This window comes from Rhipicephalus microplus, chromosome 8 (assembly GCF_043290135.1).
Source record: "Rhipicephalus microplus isolate Deutch F79 chromosome 8, USDA_Rmic, whole genome shotgun sequence".
In the NCBI taxonomy this organism is placed as follows: domain Eukaryota; kingdom Metazoa; phylum Arthropoda; class Arachnida; order Ixodida; family Ixodidae; genus Rhipicephalus; species Rhipicephalus microplus.
Window position 1 is genome coordinate 69,442,762 of NC_134707.1, and position 10,593 is coordinate 69,453,354.

General features: G+C 43.6%; 1 protein-coding gene across 1 annotated transcript; it reads right to left on the minus strand.

Moving 5' to 3' along the window:
• Positions 1-2,901: 2,901 nt before the first annotated feature.
• On the minus strand, positions 2,902-7,050 carry LOC119165869 (uncharacterized). The gene is made up of 2 exons (XM_037417891.2): positions 6,484-7,050; positions 2,902-3,062 (listed from the first exon to the last, which is right to left on the minus strand). Exons 1-2 carry the CDS (start codon positions 6,904-6,906, stop codon positions 3,045-3,047), a joined length of 441 nt encoding a protein of 146 aa, XP_037273788.1. The 5' UTR covers positions 6,907-7,050; the 3' UTR covers positions 2,902-3,044.
• Positions 7,051-10,593: the final 3,543 nt, after the last annotated feature.

The following is a 10,593-nucleotide window of genomic DNA, read 5'->3' on the forward strand; positions in this document are numbered from 1 at the left end:
ATGCTTTAGACCGTGGACAATCATGCGTGTGAAATATTTCAAACTTGCTGTGTGACCACTACGGGGCCGAAAAGGAATACGCGCTCAAATTTTTGTGTGTCTCAAATGAGGTAGTTTGGTGATTCCGACCTCTGCAATAAAAAGTGCTTGTATTTCCAGACGCGCCTAACTTCATAATTATGCAAAGTCGGGCTTCAGCCAAAACGGTCAGCAGCACTTGGTGCCGGCCGTGCCACAGTATTTGGGAGCTTCACGAATGTTTCGAATAACGCATAAATAACCAGTGACATCGCAGAATACTTTCGAGCATTCATGTGTAGAAGACGACGAGCTGCTTTGACAATCACGATCCACCCGGTACACTGAGCAGCCGATTGTCGCTAAGTGTGCCGGCTGCAATACATGTAAGCACTTTTAGCACTAAACGTCTGAGCAGAAGTTGATATGTGGACATGTGGGGTTTAAAGTCCTAAAACCACCATATGATTGTGAGAGACGCCGTACAGGAGGGCTCCGTAAATTTCGACTACCGGTGGTTCTTTACATGCACCCAAATCTGAGCACACGGGCCTACAAAAGTTTCGCCTGTACCGAAGATGAAGCCTCCGCCGCCGGGATTTGATCCCGCGAACTGCAGTTCAGCAGCCGAGTACTTGAGCTTTTAGACCACCGCGGCGGGGCTTCTGGGCACAAGTTCGCCCAATCAAGGCTATTTCAGGACGTGACCACTCTAGTACTTGACGTCCAGATGGCGCGCGCGATGCAGCCAGGTTTAACATTACCATCTCCGAATTAGCCTAGTCAGGTGACGGCGAGTTAACTCGCTCTGATAGTGGCCAAAATAAGGTTGTTTTACTCACTCCCAATAACCAAATCGTGTGCACCTACCTGTGCACATATAACTTTTCTGAGAACTATTCGAAGGTACAGAATATAAAATACACGCTCCAATTTAAGTAACGCTACCCTTCCTTCCTCGGATATTAAAAACAGTTCTGCTTGTTTTGGTCATCTCACTTTTTCGCAAATACACTACCACCGGTCCAAAATATATCCACAGTATATATACGGATCCTCTCGCTGTGCCTCAAATTTTCGTCGCTGCTTTTTTTTCATAAAATTGTTCTTCAGAAAATTGCCAGATTCTTAATCTTCGCTTTTAAGACTTGTAATTGATAGCAACATCCTGTTCCTAGAGCGTAGAAAATGGCTTGTTACAGTAAAGCTTCCACGTATGGCTCCATTCTGTGTAAGTTGTAGCATGTTTTAAACCAAGCAGTTACACGCGCGAATTTTTTTTTCAACGTGCAATGTACCTACTAAGTGGCCTAAACAATGGGCGCAGTAACGTGTGTGCCTTTTGTAGGCGGTGACCTGCTGCGGGAGTGCGCTGAAGTGGAAGTGCAAGCAGCCTGGCTTTATACTGTTATCGCGTTGTAACAATTACATCTTTGCTCCTTCCTGTGAGCAATGTGCAGGGTCTACCGTATCCACGGCCAACACCTATATATTATTCAAGATGTCATAGCAGCTGATGTTTGAGATAAAATACGGAAATGTATTGTGTTCATCGACAAGATGGTCATCCATCGTATAATATAGGAATTATTTAGGGAACAAACATTTCAGTTCTACTGGCTTGAATATTAACGATGCGTTCATATTTGATACAGTCGGCCTTGCATATTGCATGATGTCCAATGGTCGTTCGGGAATCCTATAGACCAATTCCACCAGACTTGCGTCACGAAAATGCGGTGGCGCTGTCTTGGTAGGCAAAAGGCGCTTTGCCTACCGCAGTTTCTGCTAGGTTCTCAATGGTGCATGTGGTGTTCTCAGTCAAGCAACGAAAAAAAAACGGTATGCTTTCGAGCTGCATTGCGATTGGATGCGAGTCGCGTCTCACAACTTAGTTTTGTTTGTTGGCCCACATCGCAGCCTTCAGTGCTTAGGGCTTTCACAACGCTTATGGCGTCTCACAACGTCGTTTTGTTAGCGCACATCAGAGCCCGCAGTGCTTATGACGGAAGTTACGTGCGAACGTTGCTATAATTTTATCCATGTCGACGTCGGCCTACTTGTGTTTACAAATATGGAATGGGGCTATAATTTTGTTAAAGCTCACCACCTTCCTGCTGCAGAATTTTCTACTAGGCGCTTGCTTGCCGGTGACTATTTATATAGGAATAACCTCTCAAGCCAACTGATCTTAAGGCAATTTCAATTTGCTGTAAGTGGTAGTATTGGTCTCGTACGTACGGTTAAATTTTACAAGTATAAATGCGTCCATTTATAATGACCTCTTCAGTCGGACTGGGTTCCTGTAAGAAAAACACATTTTAGGCTTCTTAGTCATACATCTAAATGTTCCTGCACTAGTCTGATATTGCTGCTTCATGAAACGGTAAGACTCCGTGAGTCATGCAAATGCACTGTGCAACACCAACTCTTAAAGGCCGCTAATGGCCTTAGACCTCAATCAATACAGCTGTTTATCTGGTGTTTTCCTTTAACTCAACTGCCAGTCTTGCGTACGTTAATTCATTTGAAATTTTTTTTCTTGTTCTTCACTTTCATTAAAATTTCACGCCTAGTGCTGTTCTGCTACTCACAAACATTCGCTTCATACGTAATGCTTTGCAGGACTCCATTATGTACCCACCATGTCTCTTACAGTTGTAAGGTTCAGGTATACTTTAGTAGCTTACCACTTGTGTGACGCGTTTTTTTTACTATTCTTACAATGGAGAATACTTTCCGGCTTGTACACCAAGAAAAACATTTAGCCTTTTTTTCGTAAATCTTTCTAAAAATTATAACTTACATTAGCAGCACTTTCATATTTGTGACGACACTCCATTGAATAACACCGAAAATTAATTTTTGTATCTTTCAGGAAGCTTCTTTAATCAATGAACTTAATTTATTGGGCACCATATATACATATACGACTCCACAATTTAGTGCCTCCTGGCTTAGGGGTAAGGCAGTGGCGCAGTGGGTGGTCGTCGAAGCATCGTAGTAGTCGATGTACGTCAAGTTCTTCAAAGACCATCAAGGGGCTGAAATGGCATGGGAAATAGAACACTTCAATAACGGCACAGCATTGACATAAAGCAAAACATGTAAACCACCAGGCATTAGTAATTGTGTTAGGCTTTAGTCTTGTTATGCATCAAGACCAGAAGACGATTGACTAAGGAGCCTACGTTCGTCCCATTAAGAATACGATAAGTTTACACCAATCATCCAACAAGGACGAAACAAAAAGAAGGACTGCAAAGACACAGAGACAGCTCCAGTGTTCATGCCATTCTTAATTAGTTCTTGTTCCCTTTAATGTGGTAAAAACATGCCCGAGCCTACAAGCTGTAATACTAATGGCACCGTTGTGTTAACAGTGAGAAATGGGTCTTCAACCACGCGTTGTTCTTTGAAGTCGAAAATATGTGAATAGATAACACGACTGATTGCTCGTTTGCTTGCGACTGTATGAGCTAGGAAACTCGTCTTGACGCAATAATGCATCCGCAGATGCCGTGGCGAAGCTACAGTGCATTGTAGCTGGGGTGCTAGCTCAGATTATATTTTACTAGCGGGATATTTATTCAGAATACTGTTCACCATACGGCCTTTACAGATTGGGTTGTAAGGCAGCGCACACACGCATAAAAGTGAAAGTTAAAACAAAAAGTACATTAATGGAATATCAAAATACATGTATGCTCACAAATCTAAACAGTAATTATCAAAACGTCAACAGAGTTTCACAAAGCCAAGTTAGTTGCCGAGCCCAAAGAAAGAACAAATCAGCGATTGAGGGAGCAATATTTTCAATGAGGTCTGTAACTTATGCTACGTGACAAAAAAGGAAAAAGAGAAAGCAAGTAGAAGTATTCGCACACACCGAAGTGTTCATATGTGCACACCGACTTAAACTCGTCGCCATGATGTGCTTGAAGCCACAGTAGAAGTATGTATGCGCTTCTTAATGTGTTAGCGTCCAATGAAGAATGAGCGTTGAGATAGGCAGCACTTTCAGATGACGGTCATGCTTTTCCTGTGACGCGCTGAATGTTCGAGGCGCACAGACCGATGCTTACAGGCATTGGAAAGTTTACGTCACACATCTGCACATAAAGTTTTACACTGTAGCTGACTGTAACACAAAACTTGTGAACAAAATTATGCTGGGAATCTCAGCATTACTTTCGTTCTCATGTTTTTGTCTTGGATAGGTGTGCAAAACAAACAACCAAGAGGTGACTGCACAAGCCCTCCGTAGCGTTTATAGACTTCTTTTTTACATACTGGCAGTCCCATAACGAATAGTCGCGGCGCAATCCTCGGGACCATGGGAGCACGTGGCTTATGACACCACGGAGCTTATGGCTGTTTGCGAAGCCGGAGGGCACGTAAGTACACTATTCGGATCCCTCTACCAGCCAGCCTGCAGCATGCTTGTTCATGGTTTAAAGTGTGCGCACACCACAACGCCAAGGAAAGCCACGGTGCCACTGCCAAATTCACAGCAGAAGCGCCGAGAGATTTGTTCAAGTGTATAGCCTATTTGTGATGGTGAGTCCAGCCTCTCAGTTTACGGGGAACGATTACTTAAGGCGAAAACAATAGAGGGGGGATACTATATCTTGTTTTAGGTAGTTAACACTCACAATAATTTCATCACAGCTACAAGGGCCAGAGTAGAGGCTGTGGCCTCAAGCTAGCCCTCCTTGCTGTGATGAAAGTAACTATATATAGTTGGCTTTATATACTTGACACTCGCGATGCACAGAAAAGAAGACACAAGAAGGCACTTGTGTGTTCGCACTCATGTGTGTCCTACCTGTGCCTCTATGTGTCTTGTTTCGTGTGCAGTTCAGAGCGTTGCGAATGTGATTCATCACAGCTTAAATGCAGCTGATTTGTGCTCACAACGGTCGCACTCATTTCTGCTAATCAGTGACAGGACGTGGAAGACAGACACTGGAGGGAGGGGGATGGGAGCCACGAGACTAACTTTGGAGGTTGGGGTACGGTGCCTACTGATTGCCCCTCAATTTGTCGGAGTTTTCGGTTTGGTCCAGCGTCGAGGACAAATAGTTTCTGGTCCGAGGTCGAGGACGAATTGTTTGGCAGGTTGCAGGCCTATTTTTCTTCGGTATGCATTGCATTGTAGCATTTTTCTACAAACTAGCTCACGCCAACTTCCTTCAAGATAATATGCAAGAGCGCAGAATATGCGTACCGAGTACGCAAAAGAACTTCAACGCGCATAATTTCAGTGATTGAAAGCTGCTGGGCAATCTTATCAGAATTGTGTCTGCAAAAACTGACCCAAAGCGCGTTTGACGTGCTTTGCTTAGGACCATCTGCCAAGAAGACGTCTAGTGCACCGCCCACTGACACTGCAAGCTAGGCATTTTTATCCAGACGCCATCGCTAGTTGTTTTCTCAGTGACTGCCCAATCGGCATCTTGCGCTTTTTTGGGGTTTCTGCTGCGATCACTATTCGAAAGGTACCCGTGCTTAAAACATAAAAACATAAAACAAAAAGGTACCCGTGCTTACTGCGCGGCTTGTACTTCACGAGAATTCTTCAGAAAGTACCAAAGTGCTGTTATGCACTACCATGACCTATGTGAACTTTATCGCAATTATGGCACCACACAAGTGGTTGGTTGTACTATAGCGTGATATTCTAACGTTGTGATCGCAAACCGACCTCAGCAAGTGAGCCTAAGGACTAACATTGTGTCCGGAAAGGGCGGAGCAGTGAAGTAAATGTTGAAAGAGAGGAGAGAGTCATTGAAGGGCGTTTAAGACGCAGTTGCCGTTCAACGAAACACTTTTCCTATATGTCAAATTTGAAACACTTTTGAACGATGTTCGGCATCTCAATTAGAGCAACATATTGATACCGACCCTCTAGGATCATAATATCGACACACCGATTGTGAAATGGATATATTTTGTACCTTAGTTATGTTTCAACTCACGTTATGCCATTTGGTGCCTTACGAAGGGTATGCCTGAGGCCAAAACTGCCACTGGAGGTAACCCTATCAAGATGGACAGATATGTGGTGTCTAACGTCCCAAATTTATCAAGCCCTATCCATAACCCTATCAAAGCCTTCCTAAACGCAATAAGCGCGAAGGAAATCTGTGTAAAACTTAGCAGCGTCACAATTTTTTCGCTTGTGAAAAGCTATGAAACGTATCGTATTGCAATAGGGCAGCTGAATATGAACGTGAAAAAAATACGCAACAGAGACTTCAGTCGGCAACAGAGAAGCAGGGAAACACAGACAACGGGATCAGTGACACAGGGTGAGTGCTGTTCAGGGCTCATCGCGTGGTCTGTATTTTTCTTCTTCACTGTAGCATGTTTTCTTGCTCAAAATGAGATGAACTGAAGCAGTATAATATTATAATGCACTAGCCGCCCAATCATTTGTATTTGTCACCTAAAATCACTTACCTTATCAATACTTCCAGAATCAACAGCTTGAGAAGGGCTTGATAGGGGATCTATTGGAAAGTCTCCGTCATCCACCTGGGAGACAGAAGTGTCCCCATCTTCAGAAATGGATTTTCCGGAACAGCAGCCAACAACGGACGTGTCAGTTTTTGAGCCGCTGTCCGTCGACTCGACGCTGTCCAATTTACATTCCAGAAGGCGATAAGCGTACGCATGAACTGCATCGGCAGCTTCCGAGTATTTAGCCGCAAGAAGAGGGACCCCCGAAAAGCCGGCTTCTCTGGCTGCTTCGGGCTTGCAATTCTGATCCTCGACCTCAGTCGAGAAAGGCTGCTCCTGCAGCCACAGTCTCACCTTAGCGCGAATAATATTCTCGCACTCGGGACACAGCATGCAGCCACACTGCTTTCGGTTGGATTCCATCTTTCTGAGAATTGGGTGTTCTCAAACTGGCTTCGAGACAGTGGCCAAATTAGGTTTGCTGCATTTTGCGTTGGGGTCGCTAGACGGCGCGGCAGTTGGCTCGCACGTGTATGTGGCTCAGCTGCAGGGCGAGACGCTTTCTCGTATGTCATGGTTCCACAATTTACGTCCTAAAGAATTCAGCTATCTCAGCCATCTCAGCAAGTTGAAGGAATGATCACCTGATTCTATTAGCACAAGATATTCTGAAGGATATGGGTATGGCAGCTCTCCTTCGTCTGAATTGCCTATCTGGTTGAAAACGCACGTATAAATGACTCAAACACATTTATAATTGTGCCTAAATTGCTACGCTAAGTGCATATCTTCAGAACTTGCCTGGCTCACATTGCGATATTGTTTACATGCCCGATAGTTGTACATCCTTAAAAACTTTAAAAATTTCGCGCAACAATTAATAAGAAGATTACTTTTGCTTCATCTTTCTGAAAAGATCCTGGCTCACATGTCTGTAAAGAAATGTCGTTAGTGACCGGCAGTCATTAGCAAACAGCATTAACAGATGACTGTGTATTGCGCGCTTGCATTTCTGTATCCGATCTCGTTATTATTGGCTGATAGTAGGCTAGAAGTACTACTAACGTCAACTCATGTGCGATATTGATGAACAGTTCAAGGGTATCTGCTATACGAGTATTTGACATTGGAGGTATCCGTTGCGTGAGGAATTTGTTCAGCTTCGCACCAGACCCTGGAACCAAATAGCAAAACGATAGAGTGCGTAGTCGATAGCGACGTCACACACATGCACGCACGACCGTTCAATGCTGTTAAAGTTTACAGAATCAGAATACAAATGAAGATGAATAAAAAAACGGGATTCGGGCTTTCGGTTTCTGATACCACAGCACGATCGTTTCATATGTGTCCTAGGCTCATGCTCGCTGGGTACGAACATAAATATTGTGAATATGACAGATGGTGAAACAATATGTGGTTTTGACAGGTATAGCTTGAAGGCCAGAGCTGTCAATTATGTCTTTCTCGTGTTATTTCTTGTACTTTTTTCTCGTGTGTGCATATAAATTATGTGCTATTCGCAGTAGTCTATCATGCACTGCTTGGCGCACAGTTCAAAGCACATGTTCGAACAAAATGTTGTGTAGTGTAAAGTCCATGCCGGCATTTCACTGGCTAGAATAACGCTATGATTATACGACACAAATTCGTGGGGAAGGACCAAATAATTTAAACCACCGGTGTTTCTTTGACGTACCCAGGTAGCTAAGCAAACGTGTTTCCTGCGTGTTGTTGCGGTATAGTTGAGCACGCCTAGGTTGTAAATTTGCAGTAGTCTATCATGCACTGCTTGGCGCACAGTTCGAAGCACAAGTTCGAACAAAATGTCGTGTAGTGTAAAGTCCATGCCGGGATTTCACTGGCTAGAATAACGCTATGAGTATATGACACAAATTCGTGGTAAAGGACCAAATAGTTTAAACCACCGGTGTTCTTTGACGTACACGGGTTGCTAAGCAAACGTGTTTCCTGCGTGTTGTTGCGGTATAGTTGAGCCCGCCTAGGTTGTAAATTTGCAGTAGTCTATCATGCTCGGCTTGGCGCACAGTTCGACGCACAAGTTCGAACAAAATGTTGTGTAGTGTAAAGTCCATGCCGGGATTTCACTGGCTAGAATAACGCTATGATTATACGACACAAATTCGTGAAGAAGGACCAAATATTTTAAACCACCGGTGTTCCTTTGACGTACACAGGTTGCTAAGCAAACGTGTTTCGTGTGTGTTGTTGCGGTATAGTTGAGCGCGCCTAGGTTGTAAATTAAAACGACATAGTAAAGTTAAGAAACACAATTACAACAAACTATTCTGTACATCAATCTTAACACGTGGGTTTCCTACACTTTGATCACTCCTATACTTACGGCCGCTATGGCCATAAATCCAATCAATAACTTAATATTATGTGGCAGTTACCACATGCTATACCACAACTGGTGTTCATGAATTCAATTTATGCATGCGGGCTTTTTTCAGTTGTCACGCTGTTTTCATCGAATAACAGTCAGTGGGGCATGATTATCAAGTGTTGGCGGACACAATTCTTTCTTTTTCTGTTTTTGACTTGTTGCTTACGGATCGCTTTGACTACTGTTCTCATAGTTACCTAAGGAGCGCCAGTTCAAAACACCGTGGTTTTACCGTAATTCCACGCCTGCCCCCTTGCGAGGAGCGCACGGGAATTTTTTTGAATGTGTTCACCTTCCACCAACAGATGGCGAAACTGCCCGCGCTATGAAGTCTATACGCGGGGCCTTTGAGAGTTTTCTACGAAGGTACCTAACTTGAAGAGCTCCTAATGATGAATCTAAGACATTAAAGCAAAAGACTCGAAACGCAAATTATTCTGCCATATTCATACTTATTCACCTAATCACTTATTTATATATTTATTCAGTTTAGAAGAGTTGGTGAAAAAGGAATCAGGTATTTAAAGAAATTCTAAAACAGAGCAGAATAAAATGAACGCTAATATTTTTGGTTAAGAATACGCAATAGCTACTAGCCACGGTAATGTTGTAGTTATGGGGCTCGAATGATGACGCCAAGGTGACCAGTTCATGTCTAGGTCATGGTGGCCAGATTTCCATTGCCGATCAATGCGCTTGAGGCACGCATACTTTGTCTTAGGTTCACGTTTCTAAACCTGAGGTGGTTCAAGTTTGTGGAGCTGTCCACTACAGCGCTTTTCATCGTGCTGCCCGCGTGCTTTCGGCACGTTAGGCAACATAGATAATTAACGGTATTAGATGACACCAGCAAGCCCAAAAATGACCAAGTTTAACGTGCACATGTAAAGCATTCCACATTGGAAAGGAGCGGGCAGAACTGTATTTGCACGTTTTCGTTCTGTGAAGAAAAAGAGACATGCTCAACTCAATGACTGCTCATTGTAGGTTTAGTGCGTAATATGGATGCAAAAATAGGGGCGCATTACAGAACAGTAGGCAGAATGACAACGCGCCAGTATTTTTTTTTATCTCTAGACCCTGTTACGTACTGTACTCCTCCACGTGTTTTAAATGAGAGCATTTCTTAGCCACACGATTCCCCCACTGCGCATGCTCGGCTCGCCTCCTGCCTCATCTCGTCTCTCTCAAACGCGGGTCGCGTATATTTAGGGTGTCCCACGTAACTTGAGCCAGAGTAAAAAAAATGCCAGAACACGTAATTACGACGCGAGTAAATGCATGTTGCTCACCGTAGCCTGGAGTTAGTCAGGCTATGTTTTGTGTTCTCAAATATTCTTTATTTAGGCCCGTTTCATTACCTAACTTTTCAAGGAATGAAGATGGATAAAATGTTTCAATTAGAAAGTTGTAGATTGGTTTGCAAAACGTCCAAATAGATAGTTTTGAACTTTATATCTGTTAAGTATTAGTGTTTGTTAGCTAATTACAAATTTCCGAGAAACACAAGAGATACCACGTGACAAACCCGCTCTGGCGATAACCGCTGTGACTGCTTATCGCTGTCATGAACTGTTGGGAGGGAAGCGTGTTGTTTGTAGGCCGAACGTTAGGGAGCACTAGAATCACCGTGCGCACTGACGTGCGTGCGGGTTTGTCACGTGGATTTTTTTTTAATTCGCGGGCATTTGTATTTAACA